At 50.4% G+C, this 25,007-nt stretch overlaps 4 protein-coding genes across 4 annotated transcripts; all 4 read right to left on the bottom strand.

Moving 5' to 3' along the window:
• Nucleotides 1–3,690: 3,690 nt before the first annotated feature.
• LOC117900346 (putative uncharacterized protein DDB_G0271606) lies at nt 3,691–9,106 on the bottom strand. Its single transcript, XM_034810692.1, has 3 exons — nt 8,721–9,106; nt 5,716–6,176; nt 3,691–5,645 (listed from the first exon to the last, which is right to left on the bottom strand). The coding sequence occupies exons 1-3, from the start codon at nt 8,739–8,741 to the stop codon at nt 4,175–4,177; spliced, it is 1,953 nt and encodes a 650-aa protein (XP_034666583.1). The 5' UTR covers nt 8,742–9,106; the 3' UTR covers nt 3,691–4,174.
• A 3,764-nt stretch (nt 9,107–12,870) lies between these two features.
• LOC117894561 (zyxin) lies at nt 12,871–17,687 on the bottom strand. The gene is made up of 3 exons (XM_034801689.1): nt 17,640–17,687; nt 14,244–14,623; nt 12,871–13,642 (listed from the first exon to the last, which is right to left on the bottom strand). The coding sequence occupies exons 1-3, from the start codon at nt 17,685–17,687 to the stop codon at nt 12,925–12,927; spliced, it is 1,146 nt and encodes a 381-aa protein (XP_034657580.1). The 3' UTR covers nt 12,871–12,924.
• A 700-nt stretch (nt 17,688–18,387) lies between these two features.
• LOC117900354 (putative uncharacterized protein DDB_G0271606) lies at nt 18,388–19,476 on the bottom strand. Its single transcript, XM_034810705.1, has 2 exons — nt 19,349–19,476; nt 18,388–19,275 (listed from the first exon to the last, which is right to left on the bottom strand). The coding sequence occupies exon 2, from the start codon at nt 19,273–19,275 to the stop codon at nt 18,388–18,390; it is 888 nt and encodes a 295-aa protein (XP_034666596.1). The 5' UTR covers nt 19,349–19,476.
• A 675-nt stretch (nt 19,477–20,151) lies between these two features.
• On the bottom strand, nt 20,152–20,727 carry LOC117892748. The gene has a single exon (XM_034799175.1). It carries the CDS (start codon nt 20,692–20,694, stop codon nt 20,167–20,169), a length of 528 nt encoding a protein of 175 aa, XP_034655066.1. The 5' UTR covers nt 20,695–20,727; the 3' UTR covers nt 20,152–20,166.
• Between the last annotated feature and the right edge of the window lie 4,280 nt (nt 20,728–25,007).

Genomic DNA, 25,007 nt, shown 5'->3' with positions numbered 1-25,007 from the left:
TGGGTGGAGCACTGCTGTTGAGGAGGATTAGTCCGTGGATGATGCTGGCGCGCTCTGTTCGCGGACATGTGGTGTGAACGCGTTTGGGTTTGTGGTGCAAGTGTTTGCGGCACGCTGGCGCAGTGCGGCTTTTATAATGATGCGGACCGTTGCAGCGGAAAATTTATGCGAATGTGCAGGCCAAAGCAAACAAAAACCACACACAGACACAGCGAGTGAGAGGGAGTGAGAGCTAGAGAGTAAAGGAGAGGGAGAGAGAGAGAGAAAAGCGAAACAGAGATTCACTTTCGATGACAATTGAAATTGTAACGAGGCAATCGACGAAAAACGCACTTGGCGTATGCGTGATATGTACACCCATAATGACCCATCCCCGATACCCGATACCCGATCGATGATCCCCCAATCTCCGAGAGACTTTGAGACACTAAGACGCTCATGGACTCATGGACTACTCTGCTCCTCCGCACAACAGGAAAAAACGATAGAACTGGTTTCTCAGGCCTCAACTTTGTGACTTTGATGGCCAATTAAGCCATGAGCCAAATAGACAGACAAGCCAAGAGACGACAACAGTTCAATGAAATGTTTGGGGCTCCAAATGGTACGTAATACCAGTAATTGACTTGTAAAATCCTCGCGAGCAAAAGCCATTTATTGGACATCGATCTGGGAGTGGCCAATGGTCACCCAATCCACTGCAATCCACTTCCAGAGGCTGGATATCATGGCTGTGCCCTGTAGGATGGGTTCTCGGCATATTTGTTGGCTTGGTTTTCCCCCCCTTAAGCCATTTCCGAGAGAGACTGTCTGCCACAAGAGAGGTGCCTCAACCGATGCAAACCGCATGAGTAGCAGCAGCAGCAGCTCCATGGGATGACTGGATGGATGGATGGATGGATGGATGGGCAAATGTTTTGGCTTCATGGTCACTGATTCAGTGCATAATAATTAGCATGGAGTGAGAGAGAGAGAGAGAGAGAGAGAGAGAGAGAGAGAGATGCAGAGACTGGCTGCAAGATTTATGATGATTTTCGATCAAATGTTGCAGTTGCAAACCAAAAAAAAAAGAAAAAGAAAAGAGAAACAAACCCAAAAGGCAGGCGGCAACAATGTTGATGCCAATTTCCAGATTACGCGGCGGCTCAAGGCATACGGCCAGAAGGATCGAACTGTGAGGGTGGTGCTGCCTATTGATTGCTTTTTCAGACTTTTGGCACACGATCTCAAATTTGCCATTAAATGCATTTCGTTTACGTGCCCCCCGCCCCACAGGGCGTATGATTTATATAGATTAATATTCTGGTGGTAGAGGCAGCGGCAGGCAAACAAACAAACACCGAAACAGACTTGCCACACTTAACGCCAACGATAATGGCCGTAATAATCAAAAGCGAAGCAAAGCGAAAATCTTGATGTGTGTGTGTGTGTGCGTGCGTGTGTGTGTGAAGATCAACAACCTGGCCAACAACCGAATGCGAATGCGATTGCGATCCATGCCCCGTTATGTGGCCAAAAGCTGCAGCCGCCACAAATCCAATGGCAAACAGCAGAGCCAGCCACAACAGCGGCAGCGGCACAGGCAGAAAAAAAGTGTCAGACAGACGGACACACAGACGGACGGACAGACAGCAGCAGCAAGCGGCATCGATAAGCGGACAGCAAACGATGACGTCGGCTCACGAACGAACAGTGGAGCCAGCGAGCCACAAATTAAATGTGAAAAGATAGTTTTAGATAATTAAAAATTGCCATGATAGAAGGGCGAATCTGTCGCATACATTTCTAGATAAATTTGAACAAATTAAGACATGTCTGAAAATGTATACAAAAAAAACAAAAAATATTCCACCTCTTTCCATTATCAATATTTATGCTATTATAGACACAAAACCTTAGACATTAATCATTGAAGGAACCAGTTTAATTACCTTTAAATATGTCTTAAAAATAGTTAAGATTTCCCATCAGCATTCGTGCCACTGTGGCGGCAGCTGCAACGCTTTGGAAAATGTTTTGAAAATTGTTACGTTTTGTGGAGGAGACGAGACACCGGCTCGGCACTTTGGCACCATCTCTGGCGGGTCTTGGAACTTATTAATTTCTTGCAGTTGTTCGGTTGGTTTATGGGTCCATTGTTGCGGCAGGTCGTGCAGATCATAACGAGAGTTTTTCTTCACTATGGTTTTTGGGTTTTTTCTGGATCTGGATGTCGAGCGGAAATGGCCGTGATTCATTAGAAGGAAGCAGCAACGCCAGCAGCTGGGAAGCGGCAGTCGATCCCAATTGAAAGTTTTCTTTCATCATTTAAATCAGTTTGAGTCCAGAGGTGGGTGGCAGAGGTGGGGTTTTGGCAGTGTTCCCGGCCGCGGCCCGGTCATTCGTGACAGCAATGACAACCAGAAACTTTCGATTTCCTACATCCAGGGCGGGGCTCGGTCCCTGCTTGGGCACAGTTCCAAGAAGCTGTCCGGTGCGGGAAGCCACAGATCAGACATGAGTCCATCAGCTCATCAGTCGATGGGCAGGAAGACCGCAGAGTATGCAAATGGGGAATGCAAGTGGGAAAGAAGTCTTTCAACCAGAGATTGCGGAAGTGGCATTGTATTTTGTGGCACTTCACTCTATGCATATCCACACCCATTCCCATACCCTTCTCCGCTCAACACTTTTTAGGCCTCCTTCTCCTGGTTTCTTTTTAATTTAAGTGGAAAGTCGAAAGAGACGCTGCCGCATTTCAAAATTATAGAAATTGGCACAATTTACCATCCATTGCGGCAGCTGATTATGCTAATTGTTAGCGGCCATACCTGGTGCTGCTGCTGCTGCTGCTTTTGTTGCTGCCACCGATGGGGATCTTTACGTAAACAGCGTTTAGGCCGCAATGCTGCAATGCTGCCTGATGTGGCAAGGAAGAAACGCCACCAATTTGCGGCAACTATGTGAAAGTCATTGAGCGTTGTGGAGTTATTTCTGGAACTGGAATTGCCATACATTAGATCACTAGATCACTGGACGTTAAAGAGAGCGGAACCGACAATAACAAGGGAAAATATACCATGGAATAGGGATCGGATGCTTGTATAGAAACATCTGCATTAGCGCTCAAGTACGAGTACACCTGACTAGGCCATCAAAGGTGATCAGAAAATGATCAGTAGATGATCAGTAGAAGTGTACATCTGACTGGAAGATCGGAACATTCAAGCTGATCAGCAAAAGTAATCCTTGGCGATCAGACTTCCCTTGCTTAGAACACTTTCATGAACACCAAATAATCTACCATGAAATTCACTCATAAAGTGCCTGATGGATCGTCAAGTGATCCACCCCATTGACTATTCAGCGCTGCATTTCCTATTGTATATTTTTCGCAGCGTGTTTTGTTTGAGTTGTTTTGCGTGTTTTTCGATTACGAATGCCAGCAAATATTCGTAATGTTTGGCATTTAGCACACCAGTTATTTCGATTTTCATTTCGCCAAACAGCACTTTTGGCTATTTTTATGGGTTTTCGTGATTGACTTCCGTGACTACTTATGGCACTGTAATCTGCTGCCCCCCCTTTGGTAGAAGCAACCAGCAAACGAGCACCCTGCACCCTTGTGGTGTGTGGCTTACAAATTGATTTTGGTTTTCGTTTAATTATGTAAAAATATGAGTACAGAGATACATATGTATGTAAATTCATGAAGTACATTTCGTTACAGTTACAGACTAATTATTGCACACGCTTTCAGCACATTTTTGTGTTCAACAAAAAACACAAACACAAAAAAAAAGAACACATAAAACAACACATAATAAATGGGAATGAAAAGCGCAGCTGGAGATGGAAATGGATGGATGATTGAATGATGATGTGAGGTGCGGCGAGAGACTCGCGGCCTGGGGTAACTCTCTGGCCAGTGCCTACTTCTGAGCTGCTCAGCGAAAGACACTGCATACTTCCAGGCGGTTAACTTAGCTGCCCCGCCAAAGAGTCGGCAATGCCTTGTAGAGATTGCTGTGGTGTGGTGCACAGTTTTGGGATGTTTTGATGGGCGGGACAACCCCTCGTTGGAGGCAGAATAAATACTAATGAACGGATTTCAGGCACGAGAAGCAACTTCAACAACAATTACGATTACAATTACAAGTTAGTACTAAGAATGGATGGGGAGAAGGCTAAACTGTTAGCCCTCCAGCAGCTGTGTCGTCTTGTACTCCACCGCCGAGCCCATCTCCGCCCCGAGCTTCTCCCGCACGTACTCGCGGATCTGCTGCAGTCGCTGGTCACTGGCTGCCGCCTCGGGTTGCGCCTTCGCCGAACGCTTGCCCTGCCGCATCTTGAGGTTGTGGGCGTGGTAGTTGAACGGCCGCTGGCCACTGGGAGCACTCTCCTCGGAGGCGCCCTCCTGCTGCTCCACCTGCTGCTGCTGCTGCTGCTCCTGGTGGTGTTGGTGCTGCTGCAGCTGCTGGGAGTATTGCCGCAGGGCGGGATACATGTGGCTGGAATGTGTATTGAAGATGACCTTGGTGTGAGTGGGCCGCGGATTGTTCTCCGTGATGGGTAGACTGTGCTCCTGCTCGTGCTCCGCCTCGGGTGCCGAGGGTGGCTCCGATTCGGGAACATAGATCGGTTGCTGTTGCTGCTGATGCTGCTGCTGCTGCTGCTGTTGCTGATGTTGTTCTCCGTAGTCCGCCTGTGGAGCTGCCTCTCCGTAATCCGGCTGTGGGGCCATGGCTATCAGGTAGAGCTGCGGCTGCGTCTGCCCCTGCCCGTGGCCATGGGACTGCGGTTGGGCGTAGTAGAACTGCGTCTGCTGCTGGTAGCCCGTTGGCGCATAGTAGGCCTCGGGCGGTGGCTGCTCGTATTGCTGCTGATGTTGATGTTGCTGCTGTTGCAGTTGCAGTTGCTGCTGCTGCTGCTGCTGCTGCTGCTGGTGGCGCCCCTTGTAGCTCTGATAGACATCATCGATGGCCGCATACTGCACTGGCTGTGGCGTGGGTGCCAGCTGATGGGCATAGCTCACATCGGGATGGTAGGGCACCTGCTCGGGGGAGCCATATTGCTGCGAGAGATCCACATGTTGCTGCTGCTGATGTTGTTGCTGCTGCTGATGCTGCTGATGCTGCTCGGCCTCTTGGAGCAGACTCAAGTACTGGGCGGCCCGAATCTCGAGGTACTGCTGCAGCAGGGTCTGCAGATGGGCGGCATACTTGGCGGGCCCTGGGATGCGCAGAACGATGACGGGCTCTTGGTAGCCGCCCTGATCCCCATGCTCCTCCTCCTGCGGCAGGTCAATCTGTGGCTGCTCCAGTCCAGGATGGCTTGGATGCGGCTGGTGCTCCTGCGGCTGTGTCGGATGCGGTGCCTGTGTCTCGTAGGTGGTCTGTGGCTTCAGCTCGTACGAGTACGACGGCTCGATGGTCACGCTGGTCACGTGTTGCTCCTGCTGCGGCGGCTGTTGGTGCTCCTGCTGATGCTCCTGCGGCTCCTCCTCCTCCTCCGGTCCCTGCGGCTGTGGCAGGGCAAAGCCAGAGGGTTCATAGCTGCTGTACGTATCCAGTGGCGCCTCTGTGGCCGGAATGTCGTGCTGCGAGTACGGATAGAACATGAACTTGGGCGGCGTGTAGTCGTAACCCTGATGGGCATAGCCATATCTACAGACAAGACATTCGCGTGATTATAATTTCAGTTTCCGATTGGGTTTCGATTCGATGATTGACTCACCCCAGATCCCCTTCGATGGTGCGTTTGCTGTTCTTGCCGGAGCCACTGCCACTGCCCGTGGAGTTGTCTCGCTCCACCTTGATCTTGATCTTGTCGCCGTGCAGCTTGAACTGCTTATCCAGCTCCTTGATGAACTCCAGATCGTCGGCGGGCAGATTGCCAAAGGTGGCAGCTAAAGCCGGTGCTTTGGTGGTGCCTCTAGGCCCTGTTGTCGTCGTCGTCGTCGTCGTGGGCCTGCTGGCCTTTCCGATCTTCACGCGTGGCTTGCTCGGCTTGCTGGTCGTCCCACTGCCTAGGGCTGGGCTGCTGCTCGCGGATGCTGAGGCTGTGGTTGCCGCTGTGGGTGTCTTGGTCGGACGCTTCTTCAGCGTTGTCACCTTCTTGGGGTAGCTGGACGCCTTGGTGGGAGCCTCCGGCTGACCCAAACCGCTCACCAGGCACACGGCCGCACTCAGGGTGCACTGAAAGAGCAGAAAACATGAGCATCAGCATTGGGTTACGGGCTACGAGTGGCTTTTGTCTAGCTTTTGTCGCATTGTTTCAGCTCAAGGTAAGAGAGAGAGAGAGAGAGATGGAGGCGATCGACAATGGTCTCAATCTCAATACCAGCTCGATCTCCATATCGATGTCGATGCCGATCCGCCGATCCGTCGATCGTTAAATGATCAATGCGCTCGCGACTCGGGGAGTGGGGCATCTAAAAGGTTTCACATTTGACATTTCGTCAAGTGAATGCTTGCGGTGCTTTTTAGCAGCGGTAGAGAGGGGTGTCAGGGGAGGCAGGGAGGTGGGCTAGTCATGTCTTGTAGTGTTGTAATCGAATCTGGCTCGATCGTCTCTGGCGTGAGCAGCTTCGCGGTGTCTTCAGTCGTTTGTTTTTGGCCACAGATGGTGACAGATAGGGCAATGGCTTCGGTTATGGCTGATTTATGGTTAATGATTAATCGATTATGATCGATAACAATCGATAAATAGTGCTAGCAAATTTGTTTGCTAATTATTTATATTTATGGATGATTGATGCATCGATTAATCGAATAAACCGATTACCTATCGATAAATATATCGAATATGTTATCGAATTGGTATTGAAAAACTTTCGTTTGTTGTGTTGAAAACTTGACTTTGTGGAAAATATAATTCTTCCAAAATAAATCGATATTTTAATCGAATGTTATCGAAATATGTCTTCAAGTTGTTGCTCAAATATCAACCCACAACAGACTCTCGTTTATGAATCGATTGCAAAACTGTTTTGCATTTGCAATCGATATTTTAATCGGCTTTTAATCGCTGCATTCCCACTACCCCTCAAAGTATCTGCATACTTGGGCCATTTCGCAAGCAATGCCTCCTGATCAGCAATGAATATCTGGCGGATGGCTTAGTTTTAATTGCATTTTGTCACTCAATTACCGCTTCGTGGAGTACGTCGTACTCGTCGAGTGTACTCGACTGCCGTGTGTGTGAATGTTTGTGTGCAAATGCCCGAAAAACTGGGACAGTGTGTCAAGTCATTTTAATAGCTCTCTTCTTGTTGGCTGCCTGGGTGCTTGGGTGCTGGCTGGTGCTGGCTTTGCTGCTGCTTATGTTGCTGCGCCTGTCGTTGCTTCGTTTCTTGCTGGTTTGCTTGTTAAGCAGGAAGAGTTTTTCGGCAGACTTGCCACACAACAACCGCTGCCACAAAGCCAGCAAAAATTTGTTGTCAAATGTTAGCATGTGAGCCAAGTGGGAGCCCGGACAGAAGAGCTGCCGAAGAGGGGTTATCGGTGGTGCTGGAGGAGGCATAAAGTTGCTCATGTTGCTGTTGCTGCTGCCTGCTGCCTGCTGCTTTATATAATCTATGGTCCGGCAGCAGCAACTACTCGGATCTGTCTCTACAGCAATTGATTTATCTTTGCCAACTATTTTCTGTAATAATTTAATTTAATTGCACTCGACTCTGTGGCGCTGCCTTTCACTTTACAAACAGAATGGATCCGCTGAGAGATTGCAATGGATTATTCTTCGCTGGCAATTCACAGAACTCCAAAATTTCAAGATCTCATGGGTGCCATTTGCTGCTGCTGCTGCTGCCACTGAACTTTCTTTCCCGCCCGGGGTGCCCTGGGGGGTGGCAAAGTCGCTTGTACAACATCAAATATCAACAGCTGCAACATCAAAGAAACAACAGCAACACGAGGCAGAGGCAAACGATCGTCACGCAACGCGTGCAAATTAGTCGGACTCGAAATTTTGCTTGGTTTTTGTTACTGTTTGGCTTTCGTTGTTGCATCATCAACAGCAACACCAACAACAACGTCATCTGCAACATTACTTGTGGCAAACAACAGCAACATTAAAGCCAGGCACAAGACAATAAAATGTAAATTAGACAAGCGGAGATTATCCTGCCAAAGCAAAAGCCAAAGCCAGCCCCCAGCTGTCTCCCAATCCTCCGTTTTCAGCTGGTAATAACTTTATGTAACCAAATGGGAGAGTGACAGAGTGGCGAGGAAACGAGTTCTGGTTGCGCCACAAAGTGGCCATTCTCTGAGCCAGAGCTCGTCCAATTAGCGTCCAAACTGTGGCTGCCATGTGGATGGCCCTTCGCTGTGGTCCGTGATTGATGGACAAGGGCAAGGGCAGCGCCAGTGAAGGTGCAGCCAAGCGAGGAGGTCAAGCGAGATCTCAAAAGAAGGGAGCAACACTCTATGATGGAGAGTGGCATAGTGCATTGAATCATTGCATCCTGTGCATTGCCAGATCATTGAACTGCCTGGGGCGGGTATTTCGCTTGGTTTTCCCGCTTTGCCGCCGCTATGGCAGCTGACCGGCTGAGCAACTGGAAACTGCAACTGGAATGCAAATGCAATTTGTCAGGCTTGAAGAGGGGGAGGCGGAGCCAGTGAGCCAGAGATACAGAGATCCAGTGGAGGGGGCAGTGGGAGTGGGAGTGGTTGTTGTGGGGGTGTGGTTGTAGATCTCTTCCGGGAGATTGTGCAATCACCATTACGGAATCTTACCAGTATCAATGCCAGTCGCATGGCTCTCTCGGTGTCTGTGTTCCTCCTATGCTAATATGCGGACAATGCACATTCAAAGCAAACTTCTCACGCACTTCTCAGTTCAGATCGTGCCAGATCCCAGCAGCTATATGTTATATCCAATTCACTGGCAGGCGGCACTTTCTTCGCCCGATTTGTTCGTGGCACACAAAAAAAACAAACAACTTTATATGGTTGGTGATTGCTGATTGCGGGAGGAGGGAGGCACAACCGTATGTGGCAGACACTCGCCGTGGGTGCCCGAGATATCGATAGTGTGTTGGAGTCTGTGTAGCAATGGAGGAGCTGCGTTGCCAGCGTTCAAAAGTCGCGCCTTGTACTGTGGATGGCGCTGGCGATGCTCGCGGTTTATATATCGCGCATTTTGCCAACCGCAGCAGCACCACCACCACCAATACCATCACCAAAACACACAGCACCACCAATACCAAGTAGAGGTACAGCTTTTGGTCTTCGTCTACGTCTTCGTTTGGGTTGCATCAAGCCACTTGGCCAGTCAGTCAGCGGAGTCTCGGATTTGGACTCGGATTTGGATTCAGAGCTGGTAGCTGCTGGCTGGCTGGCTGGCTGGCTGGCTGCGAGTCGAGGGCAGAGCGTGCGGAACGATCCGAACCGATCTACGATCTCCGATCTCTGTGGACGAGTTCACCAGCAATGACACCGCACGTCCACATGAGCATCTGTATGTGTATTTGAGTGCCTGTGTCTGTGTCTGTGTCTGAAGGTGTAGGTTGCCTGGAATATTGCCTCAGCTGTAAACAAACTGATGCAGATAGAAAGATCTTCGCATTTGTTGTTCAACTCTAAACTGTATGCCTGTACGAGTGTTTGTGTGGGGAAGTGGCAGATGGGTGTTTCTTTTTGGTGGAAAGTTCGAATCATCTAATAACATGAGAGCTGCTTAAAAGCATAGCATTACACGCTAATGAGGATCTTGCCTAGGGCTGTCACTCACCCACTGTATACTCTGCTTCGCACTTGGTTCCGCACTCCTCAAGGCACTCTGCTGCAGTTACTCTAAGCTTAAATATTCTACAAGTTACGAGATACATGAAAAGATTATCTAAAATTTTATATAAATTTATCTAAACATTCTCTCTCTCTCTCTCCCAATGTGGCTTAGCTGTGTGTTTTCTTGGCTGGCATGTAATAGAATACAAAAATAAATTTACTGGAATCTTTCTTCTTCACATGTAAAGAATTTTTTAACTCATTCTAATTGATCGAAGTAAAGATTCTCGCAAAGAAATCGGTCCAACCAATTTGGAAATTTCTAAAAGATTGTAACAGATTCTCCACTTCATTTTCAGGCCATATCCATGGTACATTATTTACTATTTCAGTCTCTTCCTCGCTTTATTCGCAGTGAATGATATTTGTTCGCTTAGGCGACATTTGCACAGCGCATCAACATCACACGCAACACTAGCTGACTGCGCTCTGGTGGCTGCAGTGTATTAGTTATTGTGGCTACTGTATTACTGTAGTGGCATTACAAGTACTTGATCCTACATCAATATTCATATTTCCGCTGTATTCCGCTGTATTATTCACAGTTTCAAGCTATTTTTTTACGCATCATTCAACTGCGTGAGAGCCCGACAACTGACCTTGCCTCGCCATGGGAGATCGCACCTTTCACAAAGCTCTACTCCACCCAAGCAACCAACCAACCATCCAGACAGACAGACAGACACACACAAACACACACAATCCCTTTCGCTTTTGCAGCTTTTTTTGGCCTTTCTTTGGGGACAAGAGATTTGACACTTCCATTGGCTCTGCCTACCCATCTGTCCACTGTCGGCTGGCCACTGTCCAATTTCCAGTTCAAGTTCAAAGTCATAAAAAAATTGGCGCAACTTTTGGCTGCTGCCAGAGGTGGTGCTGGTCCACTCTACTCTCCATTTGATGTCAGTCCGGTCCGGAGCTGGGGCCATTCCGGAGGCCTTTCATTTTCGAGTGAATAATTTTTGATGGCGTTTATTGTGGGGCATCGTGTCTGCCTTTTGTATGCTTTGATATCATAATGATTTCTATGCCCTGCACAAAAAAGAGCCACCAACCGATCGAAACACACAAATTTGCATAGAAACAATTGCAGATAGCGAGGGCCGGGCCAGGCCAGCCAGGCCAAAAGAGATACGAAGGAGAAAGATACGAGAGTAGTGCCAAGGGGTCCACGAGTAGTGGCAATTTAATTGGCGCATTAACTTGTCTACGCTCGGGTCTGGGCTGGGGCTGGGGCTTGGGTTGGGACTGGGACTGGGGCTAGCGCGAAAAGAGAAATGGCATAACAAGAGTTGGTCTTTTTAGGTGGGATTTTGTAATCCGCTTTGTGTCAAAAAGACACAAAACAGAGCACAGAGTTAGCAGCAGCAGCAGCAGCAGCAGCAAAGATAACGATAAAACAGCAAACAGATATTCAGAGCTGAATACTCATTCGCTCCATTCGCAATCATTTTCGGGTTGCATTGTCGAAATTGTTTTTAAACTCTTCGATGGGAAGAGGTACGTACCAGATAGTAGTCTGATATTTGATTGAGGAAGCCACTCCAGAAATTAGCAGTGCAATCCTGTAATCTTTTGATTGCAATCATTCATCATATTTCCACATATTTGTACTTGATTGGCATATGAAAAGGCGGTCAGCTCTCAAGGATATCGATATCTGGCTGGTTTTGGTTGCTCTTACAAATTGTTTGGCAGCAATTGAAATGTTGTTCGATGATCTTTTGTGCCGCTGTCAATGACTATGGCGAATCGAAGCCGACCGAACAGATACCGATCCGTGGCTCAGCAAACATTGCACAATGGCACCACCAGCTTCAGCCTCAACCTTAGCTCGATTTCAACTAGCGAAGAGCTCATTGTCTGCTCTTAAGCTGCAACAATGTCACTTAGTCAGCGACTATTATTTGTATTTGTTGTGAAGATGTGCCTTGAGCGGGCAGCCTACGGAGTCAGCCATTGGGCGGCAGAAGCGCACATAAATCCAACGTTAAGAAGGTTGGCCGTGGGCAGAAGGGCCACAAAAGATTCCCTTCTTCAATGGGAATTATTTATGTATATTTTAATTTTGATTCAGCCACAAACTGGAGCATGATTTGACCCCCAAAGTGAGGTCAAGCTGTTTGCCCCGACCCCCCAAACAGCGCAACGCCGCAACGGGGTATCGTTATCCCATGTGAGACTTCCAGTCAGGAAGTGTCTGCCCAGCCACATGTCTCCCTTGAAGCCAGAGGGCAGGGCCCCACTCAGCCTCAATTGTTGTCTGCATATTTAATGGGTGACAAACAAGCAGACAATGCAACAATTTTGATGTGCCTGTGCCCCATCCAGTGGCAGCTTCATTAACAACCATGAGATGGCCAAAAATAACAAAAAAAAAACGCACACACGAGTACGAGTAGTTGAAAATCGCATCTTGGCAGCAGCAGCAGCAGCAGCATCTTTGGAGCATCTTCGCTTCCTACTTGCATAAATTTCCACCTGTCCGTCCATACGTCCGTCTATCAGCGGACTTTCAGCCTGCCACATGGGGCACACTGCCACACAAATCATAATCTTTGCGCGACTTGTTGCTGCCGCTCTTCCTCTCCGTCTCGCTCTGCCCGTAATTGTTTGTTATTGCTGTCGGCTGTTGGCTGTTGGCTTTATGGGCGCGATTACGTGAGCAGCGGCAGCAGCTCCAGAAGCAAACTGAAGAGGAGCTGCCTGGCAGCCCCACTGGCTCATTGACAAAGTCACATATTGCACATTTGATTCGATTGGATTGGCTTTGGCTGTGCCTCTGTCTCTGTCTCTGGCTCCAGCTTTAAATGGCCTGAAAACCGATCGAACACAAATCGAAACTGACGCTGAAGCTGGAAAGTGAAGATGTGGCTGGGCGCTGAATATTTTTGGCGGATGGAGATGCTGCACCCGGTCTGCCTAGGTCTAGCGCCTGTTATGTGATCGTGCCACCGCGTCTTTTGGGGCAACTGAGAATGCAGGAAGACTGTGACTGCGGCTCGATCTGCACCATCTACAGCTCTAATCATTCATCATTTATTGCTCGTTATTGGCTTTAATAAATAATCGTAAACAGAAAAAAAATAAGCACACACACGCAAACACACGAACACACACACACACTCACACAGACACAGAAAAATGTAAGCTAAACATTCGCTTGAAGCGACTTCTTCACGGTCTCCCCCTCGGAGCCCCGCTTGACCAGTCTCAACGGTCGGGCGACGGGGTAGGCCAGAGTGTGCCGCTGCACTGGACCATGACTGCTGTACGGATGTGGCTGTGACTGCGACTGTGGCTGGGTTTGCTGTAGCAGCCGCAACACCTCCCAGCTGGGTATGTACGAGTCCAGCAGCGACTTGGACGCACGTCCGGCGAACAGATCCGGCGTGGGGTCCGGCTGCGAGGGGCGGAACGGCTTCTGATGGCTGGCCCCATAGCCGCCCGAGGGCCGTCGCGTTGTGATGCTGATGAAGCTCGGCGGATAGGGCAGGGGTATGCGATGGCCAGCGGCGTAGCCGCGTTGCGGGGGCGGTGCATAGGCGAACTGCTTCGACTGCTGAAATCCTAGTCCTGGCGGTGGCGGTGGTCGGGCGGCGTACAGCCTGGGCGGCGGCTGCGTATAGCCGTAGACAAAGGGTGGCCGCTGCAGCTGCAGCTGGAGCTGGTGCTGAGGTCGCGGCAGTGGCTGTGGCAGGGCATTGCTCCCCAGATACTGAATGCCATTTAGCTGCAGATCGAGATCATAGGGCACAATGGGTCTCAGGAGTCTGGCAGAGGTTGCAGTTGTTGCTGCTGCTGCTGCCGTTGCCGTTGCCGTCGGTGTGGTCGTGTGTGTGGGCGTGGCTGCTGTGGGTCCGGGTCCGCTGTGTGGGAGGAAGCAGAATTGGTAACATTAACGAGGTGCTACAATAAAATACCCAGAGGAGCCGCCTCTGATCGGTGGCCCTAATTCCCGCAATCATCCATCCATTTGTCGGAAGCCAACGGCGGCCAAAGTGAAACTGCCATTTCAACACCCAGACCCCAAAGACAGCGCTGCAAAGTGCCGCGAATTAGGCTGAGATTAGCTCGGGATTAGTCTGAGATTAGGCGCTGGATAGTCAGTTCTCCAGGCACAAATGAAAGTCTGTGCCAATTTGGGCATCAATCAGCCCTGCCTCAGCAGCCGAAGCGAGCTTCAATCAGCCTCCAATCAGCAGTGACATTAACGGTGCTCGTTCGTTGTCTGTTTTCTGCTCACTTGGAACTGTTTGTGGCTTTAGTTTTTCGTTTCAAGCGTGAGCTTAAAAGCTCTCCCTCTGGCAACAGCTTGAAGCTCTTCCTCTGCAGCTTTTGCGGTAGGTGAACCTGCAGCTGAAGCTGCTGTCTGTGCAGTGTCTCAGCTAAAAGCTGCAAAAGCTTCGAGCCTCGCACCTCGCACATTAAAGCTGTCGCTGAAAGCTTTCTTTCTGCCTCTGTACTCACACATAGAAGACGCTCGGCGGCAGGTGGGCGGGGAATGCATAGCCCGCACTCAGCTGCTGGTGCTGCCGCTGCAGCTGCCGCAGCTCCTCCAGTTGGCGCTCCCGCTGGGCGGCATCCTGCACATAGCTGGGCGGCAGGCTGGCCGCCACGCCCGGACGCCACTCGTAGTGATTGGGCAGCAGCGGCGGCCGATTCACATCGAAATGTTGCTCCAGATCCTGTTCCAGTTCCAGTTCACGCTCTCGCTCACGTTCCCGCTCCAGATCCTCCAGGCGCAGCTGCAGCGGTGAGTTGTCGTCATCGTAGCCGGGCGGGGGCGAGAGTACAGCCTGCACGGCCGACAGAGTGACGATCACTAGGAGCAGGTGATGCAATGCAGCCTGTGGAAGCGGAGACAGAGTTGGATTAGCGACAGGAGGCAACGGGCTGATTAGAAGGGCCACAGACGACAGTCAGGTGGCAAGCAATGCTTTTTGGTGAAAGGTTTTTCTGCCACTGGCACTGGCACTGCCACAGCTGCTGCTGTTGCCTTTCGCCAGTGCCAGTGCCACGCCCACTGGCAACCAGCCAGCAGCAGCCATTGATGCGTTTAATTGAGTTTTGACCATTTTTAATTTGGCTCGAAATCGGAGAGCATTTGGCAGAGAGGGACTTCCCCCTCTTTGTGCAGTCAAGTGGAAAGATCAACCGATTGTAAACTGAAACAAATTTGCCGTGAAATTTGCTCAGGCCAAACCTTTTCTCTTTGTTTCTTCGTTTTGCTTGTGGCTTGTAGGTTGTGGGTGCAACTGTGTGGCCCGTCCACCTGTTTGTGTGCAACACGATCAGGACAAGGCCACTCTGCGCCGCCAGTGATAAGCCAGTTGGCCCGATCGGCGGCCTTTCTAAAATCCCCAGCACCAGCATCAAGCGGACTTGCAGAGCGGAGCCACTTATGACCATTTGTCACGCAAGAAGTCGAAGTCAAAGTCTAAGTCGAAGCTGCACACAGCTTCCAATGAAGATGAAGAAGCAGAAGCAGAAGCATTCCACGAGATGTTGCAACATTGCGAAACGAAATCGAAACCTGCGAAACTGCCGCTGGCCAAACTACGACTAAGCTGCTGCCTCATGCGTGCCCCAGTTTCCAGGAGGGGCTTTTGGCCTGCCTGCCCGCCTGCCCGCCTGCCTGTAATTATTTTTGTCGGCCCCGACTAATGATCGCAGCAGGTCATATCGGAGCAGGTCGGCAAGTGCAGCGCGCTGATTGATGGCCCAGAGCATGGCTAATGGAGGCGCATCGTTAACATGCGTAATTTGCGCCTTTTGTTCCACACACACAAAAAAGCAAAAACAAAAGAAGTCAACAAAAGACTCAAGACACAAACTTGGTGGCCGCTCAGAGATGACGCTGCCGCTCAGGTTCTAGGGCAATGTCAATCACTGACATGTGACAGAGTGCTGGAAATATCATAATAGAACCCATTGAAGGAGCGGGTTTTGTTTCTTCCATGCCAACTTTGGCCACCTCCCTCAGATACCTCAGCGTCAAACTTTCCCCTTCATTGTTTTGCCCATAATCTAATACCCATGAACAGATGCCAGCTATCAAGCTCCCTCCGTTGACATATGATCAATCAATCCATGAAGCATGAAATTGTCGCAGATTGGCTCATTAGAGTCCAGCTCTCTTTCTCCTTCTCTGTCTTTATATCTGTAGCTATAAGTATCTGTGATGGTATCATTATGATAAATCAGACTTAAAAGTGACGCAAGCACTTTCGTTTTGCCGGAACTCTCATCTATTGATATCTTCACTTATCTCCTCTAACTTTTGTGTGCATAATACGGGAATGTCATAGATTTATCTATGGAATGCCTCAACTCAACTCTCATAAGTTCTGTCCATAAATTGGTCGCTTCTTTGCTGCTTTCTGCCATATCCATATCCATATTTATCTTCAGCAAACACTTCCCCCATACGCACCATAATTCTGGTATCTCCTTTATGGTCTCCCCTGTTGCTGATTCCGCTTCGGCTGCAGTTGATGATGAGGCTGATTCCTTGGGTTAAGCCACAACCAGCACAGACAACATTCACCAAACAAAAATTAACAAAATATTTTGAGCACACACAAAACAACAGCAACGGCAGCAACTGCCACAAAAATGAACACAAAACTAATGCCGAAATATAGAGACCACGAGGCGAAGAGACAGCAACGACCATGTGACGACCACTGAAGCGACTGCGACAGAGCCGAGCGGTGGCATTCATTTTATACCGCCCGGTGCCGGCCTCTGGTCAGAGCTCTGATCAGAGCTCGGAGTTCTCTTTGCGGCACTCATTGGATGCAGATGAGCGAAGAAAGGACTGAAGTGAGTTCGCATTATGTTGGATGGGGTTTTGGTGTGGCTTGACTTGGATCCGTTTAAAGCTCGGGCAATTAATTGAAATGGAAAGTAAATAGCTGGAAATTCAAATTGAATTCATTTGAAACTGCGGTACCCGGGGTACGGCAAACAGCAAACGGGCAGCAAACGGGCAGCAAACGGGCAGCATGCAACAAGCAAGCGAGCACCGCCCCAAAAGCCGACAACAAAGACCCAGTCCACAGAGCTAATTTACGCGCTTTAAAGTGTTATAACAACGTCGGACAAGTGAAGCGCGCCCCGGGCCACAGCCGCAGCTTCAGCTTCAGCTCCAACTCCACCTTACTTAACTGCCTCACTGAGATCAGAGCAGAGCAGAGCAGAGCAGAGCTCTAGAAGAAGCCAAACATTGGCCATTAATCGAACCATTCGAACCACAAGTGAGTTGAGAGTGAGTGTGCGGCGGGGTGGGGTGGGAGTGGGGTGAGTGTGAGAAGCATTTGGTTTTTTGGGGCCAGAGAGCATCGATAACCGCTCACTTCCGCTCCACAAAAATACGGCGTGGAGTAGTCGCGAGGCAAGTGCGCCCAATCAACTCATCGAAGCCCTGAACCCTACACAGACCACCAGGGCCCCATCCAAAATCTCATTACAAGGGATCCCATCCAGAGACGAACGCCACGGGGCGTCTTCATCATCATCAAAGCCGAATTGAGGCAACATTTGGCCACAACATCAATGCAGCGACGACATGTGGAACATTTCGATGATTGAAAGTGAATTGTGGCACTGAATGTGGCATGTAATGCCACTCGAATGGCCAGCAAATACACTAACAGACAGGGAGTCCATCTAGAGAGTGACGCCTCATAATTTACCCAAATCCATCAGCTCCAATTCAGGTTCCACACCGTCTGCAAGAGTATTTCCACTTCGAGGCCACGCAAAGCAAGCGGCTGTGAGTGATAGAGCCATTGGCCATTTGCTCTACATAAGTGCGGCGCAAGTGAAAGATGTTTTAGCCCCCCCTGGTACCACACCCACTGGCTGCCACATGCCCTGTGTCTGTGGAGCGCTGAAGTGAAGCTCCATTCCGATTTTGGGGCCAGTTAATGCCAAATGAATTTGTCAAGTTGTGAAAATTAGGAGTGCAGACAGATGAAAGTGAGACACGCCACAGACTCCGACTTGGACTTGGTCTGTGATGCAACTTCAAGGTTGTCCATGCTGCCCCTGTGTAATACGCGCTCTGGGGAAGACACACACGACTCTTACTATTACTCGACGCCACTCGACGCGACTCTGTTCCGGTGGGGCGTGAAATTGTTGCTCACTTTCCACACAGACAGCAAGAAACAAAAAAAGCAAAAAAACAAACAAGCGAGCACCAAAAACAATGCCACTGCATTCTGTTCAACATTCAAAGACGACCTTGTTGAGGGCACCCGTCACCCCCGCAACCTTTGTGTGCCTTTTGGCTATTTGTCTAGATTCGGTAACCGTTAACCCGGTTACATGCTGCCCCCCAGCCCCCCCTCTTGGGTCGTCTGTGTGTGAAAACGAAAGGCGGAAACTCAGTCCCATGCCAGACACTCAGTTCTGCCACTCCACGATCTACTTTTTAGAGGGCTACCAAGTGAAAGGTGTGGAATTCCCTCCCCGAAAGCCTAAACGGAACCCATTACCACTCTTTGGGTTTGGTTCCATTTTTCCATCCGCTTTATTTGGGGTTTCATGCAACAAAAAACAAAAAAAAGAGAGGTTTAAGGAGAGAAAATGCGAGCTGCATCCCCTACGATCGTGGCCTGAGGTACAAATGGGTGCTGGCATCGTGACCCACCGAGGAGGCTGGCAGATACTCGTTGAGGTTCAGCGAGAAGGTGGCCGGATAATGTTTGTCCTTGGCCTCGCGGTTGATGCGGTAAGTGCTGCGGTAGGCGGCCGCAGGATTGATGCTCGTGGCATAGCCCTGCAGCGGGCCGTAGTTGGGCGGCAGGGCGCTCAGCACGGTGGCTGTGCGGCCGGAGAAGTCGGGCTGTGGTGCTGCCACCACGCTGGGCGCTGGCGGTGTGGGCATGTTGCCCGCAGCTGCGGCAGCCGCCTGCAGATAGGGACTGATGGGCACGATAATCGGACGTGTGGGTATTAGCTGGAGGTACTGCACGGTGCCGGTGCCATCCTGCAGGGTCTGGGCGGGCAGGTACTGCATCAGCATGGGCGTGGAGGGCAGGCCCCCCACGCTGGGCGTGCCAGCCGTCTGCATGGGCGTGAAGTTCGTCTCCATTTCGGGCATTTTGTAGGAGGGCTTGAAGGAGGAGTTATCTGCCTCGGCCTGCGACTGTCCCTGGCCCTGGCCCTGGTTCTGTGCCTGAATCTGGCTTTGTAGCTGACTCTGGAGTTGGCTCTGCATCTGTAGCTGCGCCAGGCTGTCATATCCACTGGCATAGGCGCTGAGTGAGTTCAGGTGCGCCTCCTGCTGCTGTTGTTGCTGCTGTTGCTGTTGCTGCTGTTGCTGTTGCTGCTGTTGCTGCTGCTGTTGCACCAGCAGACTGTTGGGCGATTGGGCTGCCTTGTTGGCTACCTCGGGACTGGACACGGGCGTGGTTTGCATGATGGGCAGCAGCATTAGCAGCTGTCCTGCCAGCAGCAGGCGGCAATGGATGTGTCGCTGGCACAGCATCTGCAGGAGCGAGCAAGAGAAACAAAGAGTCAAAATGGAGTCCAAGGAAGGCACACAAAAAAAAAACACACACCTCAAGGGATTTTCAATTGATATTTGGGATACGCGAGCTGCACTGCACGGTTGGGAAAGCGTGGAAGGCACTTGCACTTTTCCAGCGACGCGCTTCGATTAACTTGGCTCTGGTCGATGGCAGCTGCTTTTATACTCCGACTGTCAGCCGGCCACTTGGCAATTTTCCTCAGTTTTCCACAATTGCCAAATGAGCCAAGGCATGGCGGCATGGCTCTGCCACTGCAACAGCTTCAGTGGCAGTGGCAGTGGCAGTGGCAGCGACAGCTTCCAGTTGCCTTTGCGTGTTGGCAATTCTTTGGAAGCGGCGGCGGCATATGTTGCGGCATGTTGTTGCGTGTTGCATTTTGGCCATGCTTCAAGTTCAAGTTTAGCCTTCGATCACACATCCCAAACAGGCAGCAATGGGCAACATTTGGCTGTGCCTGGCTCCTGGCTCCGCAGGCGCCTCTGGTTCCGTCTTCCGAAGCCCACAATTAGACGGCAAGCCTCTTCCGCATTGCCGCTTGGCCGTGGAACGGTTAAACGGGTTTTTCATTGCCATCGCAAATGAAAATGAAAACGAAATTGGTCGGCGCTTTTCCAGTTTGATTTACTTGTTCGCTGCGACACACCGCCACCACACAGTGGAACCAACCGACAGGATAAAATGTAGCCCGAAACTTGTGATTATTTTGCTATTTATTTTGGTGCAATCTTTGGTTGGGTTTGTAGACACTTTCGTGGCTCTCAGGGCCATGGAAAATGCTCCTACTCAACCCATAATTTGAGCAATTTTCTCGATTTGAACTGATAATTTTGAGTGGGAGTAAGCTTCAATCAGGCGGCATAGCCTAAGGCGCTCTCCTGCCGCGAGAAGAGCACACGGGAGAGCTGACGATGGCAGCTGTGTCGCCAGCACTGGAAACCTTCGCGCACCCGCTGGGGCAGGGCCAGGGCCCACAGGGTCACCCACAGCAGACAGATCCCAATGATGGTGGTGAGTGTGGCCTGCGTCCAATACTCGAAGGCCAGGAAGGTCTCATCCTCGACGGGGCATATCTGCAGCACGCCGACGATGGCGCAGTGGACGAGATTCTCGATGCGGCACCACAGCTTCGTCAGCATCAGGTCGAGCACGAAGCAGCACATGCTCGTCTCCAGCAGCAGGGCCGTGAAGCTCGGCACTCCGATGGGAAGCAGGCGCACCGCTTGCAGCACCGCCACCACGCAGCCCGTGAAAAGCCAGCTGCCCAGGAGGGGCGTCGGCTGCGAGGAGCAGCGTCCCAGCTTGAAGAAGTAGTAGTAGGAGAGGCCAATCACCGAATGCAGCATCACGGCCACACTCAAAGCGGAGAGTCGTGCCATCTTTCCGTTAACTTCTGTCTCTGTATTTATTTGAAGCCAACAACCAGAAATTCTGTTAACTGTGTAATGTGTGCCGAAAACTGAATACTGACTACTAACTGTTTGATGTTTAAATCAGATGTTTGAGGCTTTTGGCAGCGTCTACTCTGTGTCTGAGCTACACAACTGGCTGTCCCGTCCAAGGCCTTGTTTTCCTCATTTCCATTGGACCCATTACGTGTGAGTGCAGGCGGGCAAAGTGGTTATGGAAAATGGGAAATGGGAAGTGCGACAAGTGGTCCGCTTACTTTCATTTGTTGGCGTCGGCGTTGAACCTGTAGAGCTTTGGCTGAAAGCTCCGCGATCGCCGTTGATGCGATCGTGTTGTGGCGGAGCTTTCAACGTTTGCAGAAAGCTTTCAACGATGCGTTGAGGTGAATCGCATCTTAAAGCTTTAACTGTAACCCGCACTGTTGTTGCCTGCTGCTGCACTGCACTTGACATCACAATCTGCGAGTGTTGGTGCTGGTGTTTGTCCCTGTCCCCGTCCCTGTCCCTGTCCTTGTCCTTCGCCTTGTCTCTGTCAGCAAGTCATAAATCTTCCACTCCGACTGAACTTGATACATCAAAATGTTGGTCAAATTAAATTTCTTGCGCCCTGCATCGTCCTGCAGTGTCCTCCATCCAAGGAGCAGCTGCCAAGTAATTCGTCAAGCTGCTTTGTCCTCCCCAAGCTCCGCCATCCTCCTACTGAGCATTGTCTGCCTGCCTGCCTGCCTGCCTTCCTCTTTCTTTTCAGACTCTCTGTCTGTCTGCCTCTGCTGCAGCTCTTCCTCGTCTCGTCCCGTCTCGTCTCGCCTCGTCTCTGCTCTGCGCTGCCTTTCATGTCAACTGCATTTTTCCTTTTGCTGTGTGTTGCCTGTGTTGCCCGTGCTGCTGTGTTGTGAGCGCTTTTTCACTGCTTTAAACCACTTAATGGGTTTTTTTTATGCGGACTTGGCTTAGACGCTGATGGGAGAGCGCGCGGCGGCTGCGGGGGCTGTGCGTCTGGGGGCTATTCATGCTGCAGCTTTCTTGTAGCTTCATTCACAAAGACTTGCAATTCATCAAATCTCGTTAGCCTCGGCTTTTATAGAAAATCTGCAGCTGCTTTTCCTCAGCTTTTCCTCCTTTTATTTTCGGGTTTTTGCTGCCGCCTCCACACCACCGCTGCCACGCCCATGGACACTGAGCGGTTGGAGCTCGTTCTTGCAATCCCCAACTATCATCATCATCATCCTCGTCATCTCCGTCGCCCTCGTCGCCATTGACTGGCAGCGGGCTTTAAGGCAACTTTTGTCCCATTCTCTGGCGCTTAACTTTAAGGGGTTTCCTTCCCTTATCCCTTATCCCTTATCCGTTAACCTTATCCAATGCCATCCACCTTGAACAATTCCCATACCCCCACAACCAATTTGGGCTAATGAAAACCGAGTGTGTGTGTGTGTGGGTCTCTGAGATTGGAATGGAATCCTTGCAACTGCTGCAACAGGCTGAGAGTCCAAGAGATACTCTGCTGTAACGAAACTATTTTACAATGAACAGGAAGGACAGGGGCTGGGGCTTGCATCTTTAATGACACCTACCAGCTGGGGCATCGGCAGCCCACCAGGTGGGACACATCCTGGACACATCCGGAGTGACCCATTCAATGCCGTGCTAAGAGTCGCTCATAAATGTTGCAAGCCTCATCAGCAGTTGGCACAGTTAGCACAGGAATTACTGTGCAACACTGAGACTCCATCAGTGCTGAAAGTGCTGCTGACTGACAAAATTATCAGCCTTTGGTGGCGATTTACAAAATTGGCAACACTTGCAAATATTTGAAATAGACTCCATCAATTTCTTAAGCCACTCTGCAGTGTTGGTCAGCGAGTTTTCAGTTTAAAGTGTTGGGCAGGGGCATATGGGCCCCAACATATTCTGCTGGCCTCTGCTGGCAAAGTGCCCCATATCACGCACAGGCAAACATTGCAGGGACCCCGAAATGCATTCAATTAACAATTTCTCTCTGGCTCTGGCTCTGGCACTGGCATGAAAACTTTGCTGGCTGGCAGCAGGAGGCGCGGCGGCGCCACTACTGCTGGAGTATGGGTAGGTGGAGGCTTTTAATCAAAAACTTGCATTTACCAAGTGGCAGCAGGGGAACTTTCTGGGCCAAGTTTTGTGGCGGCGCCGCCAGAAGTGGGTAAACTTCTCCAAATTGTGACGTCGACAAAAGTCAAATCGTGCCGACGACTCCATAGCCTTCGAGGTCTCTCCTCACATGCGGCTGCAATCAAAGAGTGAGCACCAGCGAGTAGAGCTTGGAACCATGGGCATACCCTTTAGTAGAATCATCAGCAGGATCATTTTTTAGCTCAGGGAAAAGTGTTGGCAATCTTAGAGATCGCTTCTACACTCTTGTGGAATATCGAAAGTCTTACCAGAGAGTGTGAAGAAAGCGGGTGCCAACTCAGAGCATTGGCTAGATTGAAAGCGAAGCCGAAACCGAGCCCCAAACCAAAGCCAAACACCCGCATGCCAAATGGAGTTTTCTGCCATCTCCTGCTGCAGTGCCCCAGTTCTCCCCACCACACTGCTCCTCAGAACTCTGTTTACCTAACACAGTCAGTGGCTTCAGTTCCGGCTCCGGCTCTGGCTCCAGCTCTGGCCTGGCTCTGGCTCTGGGCCTCGTGCCATTTAGCAAAAGTAATTAAGCGTCGATGCGTTTCATTTGTGTTACTTTTCTGGGCAATTACGGCGCAAAGTTTGCAGTTTTTCCCTTAGTTTTTCCCTCCGTTTTCCAGTGCGGCGTAAAATGTTCATTGTTAATTGTAGACGGGTCGGCGACTGCTGTTCAGCCGTGAGCCCACAGTCCTGATGGCGTCGATAGTCTGGTGGCACGAAACTTATTTTTTTGCTGCTGCCAAGTGTCCTGCGAGATCCGGCTGTATTCCGGTGTATCGATTGCGTGGGGGCTGGACGGGCAACAAGTGACAGTCCAGCAGCCACCAAACCATATCAAAAGTGTCTCCGGCAGCAGGCCATGCGCTGCGCTGCGCTGCGATGCGTTGCGCTGTTATGCCGCAGGCATAAGCTCATTCCATTGCCATCATCAGGCTCATCATCATCAGGGTTTCCAACAATTTACAAACTACTGACTCATCGTCAGAGCCGCATCCTCAGCCGCATCCTCAGCCTCAGCCTCATCCTCATTGCTGATGGCCAGTGCAATGTGCAAAAAGTGTTTCTCATTAAAAAGTTGTTTCACAATTTTATTATCCTGTCGTTGTCGGTGATGTTGTCGTTTCTGTGAAGCTACTCCATGTACTCCTCCAGCTACTCCTCCGTCAGGTGCGCGCTCTCATTGTCACGAGCCGGGGTGACAATGTCAATAAAGCAAACTTCGCCCCAAGGCAGCCACTCCATGGAGAGACAGAGACACCATCCTGTACCCCCATCCTCATGCAAGCAGCCATCAGAGCAGCGTCAAATTATTTTTAAATTACTTGCAAAAATGGCAGCGCAAGGAAACACGCAAAAAGTTATAATCGTAAAAAGTAGAAAAAAAATAATGAGCAGAAACAAAACAAAAACCGTTTACGATGCCCTTGGGGAGGATGGGCAAGGGGAAAGTGGATGGTTACAAGGGTGTGGGTGTGGGTGTGGGTGTGTGTGTGGGTGGAACCAGGGACTAGTTTTTTGAGTAAACAATTTTCACAGAAATTAAGTTTTCCAAAAACTCCAACTCCCGACTCCCGACTCCCGACTAAGCCACGTGTGTGTGTGTCCGCACGGCTCATGCATATTTGATCGTTTCATTAGCAAAATCCCTAACAAGGAATTAGGCAGGGCTCACAGGCTCACAGGACTTTCGCTGCGGCGTGGGTTGTGCCCAGCTGATTGGCGACCCCGAACTATTTTCATTATTCATAGATTGGAGACCCCGAAAGCTTTCGACGTTCGCCTGAACTGCAGCAAGATACAACAAATCAACTCGAGAGCTAACTTTTTCCTGATAACAAATGTCCAACTTGAATGGGGGGCTTTGGGTGTGGGGTGTGGGGTGCGGGGTGTGGGGATCGCGATCGGATTGGATTGGACTGCACTAATTACGGTTAATGGAGAATTCTGGTGAAGGCAGTGACCGTTGTTTTTGGCCATGCTCGCTGGCTGATAATACACTTTGCTAGTTGCTGGTTGAGCATTGGTAGTTATCGCCCCATTTGCGTGATTAGATTGCTGCCTACCACGCGCGCTCTCCCTCTCACTCACTCTCTCTGAGTGCTGGTCGGTCGGTGTATGCCGTGGTC

Source organism: Drosophila subobscura, chromosome A (assembly GCF_008121235.1).
Source record: "Drosophila subobscura isolate 14011-0131.10 chromosome A, UCBerk_Dsub_1.0, whole genome shotgun sequence".
Lineage (NCBI taxonomy): Eukaryota > Metazoa > Arthropoda > Insecta > Diptera > Drosophilidae > Drosophila > Drosophila subobscura.
Note: the sequence above shows the minus strand (reverse complement) of the source record. Positions and strands in the feature narration are given on the sequence as shown.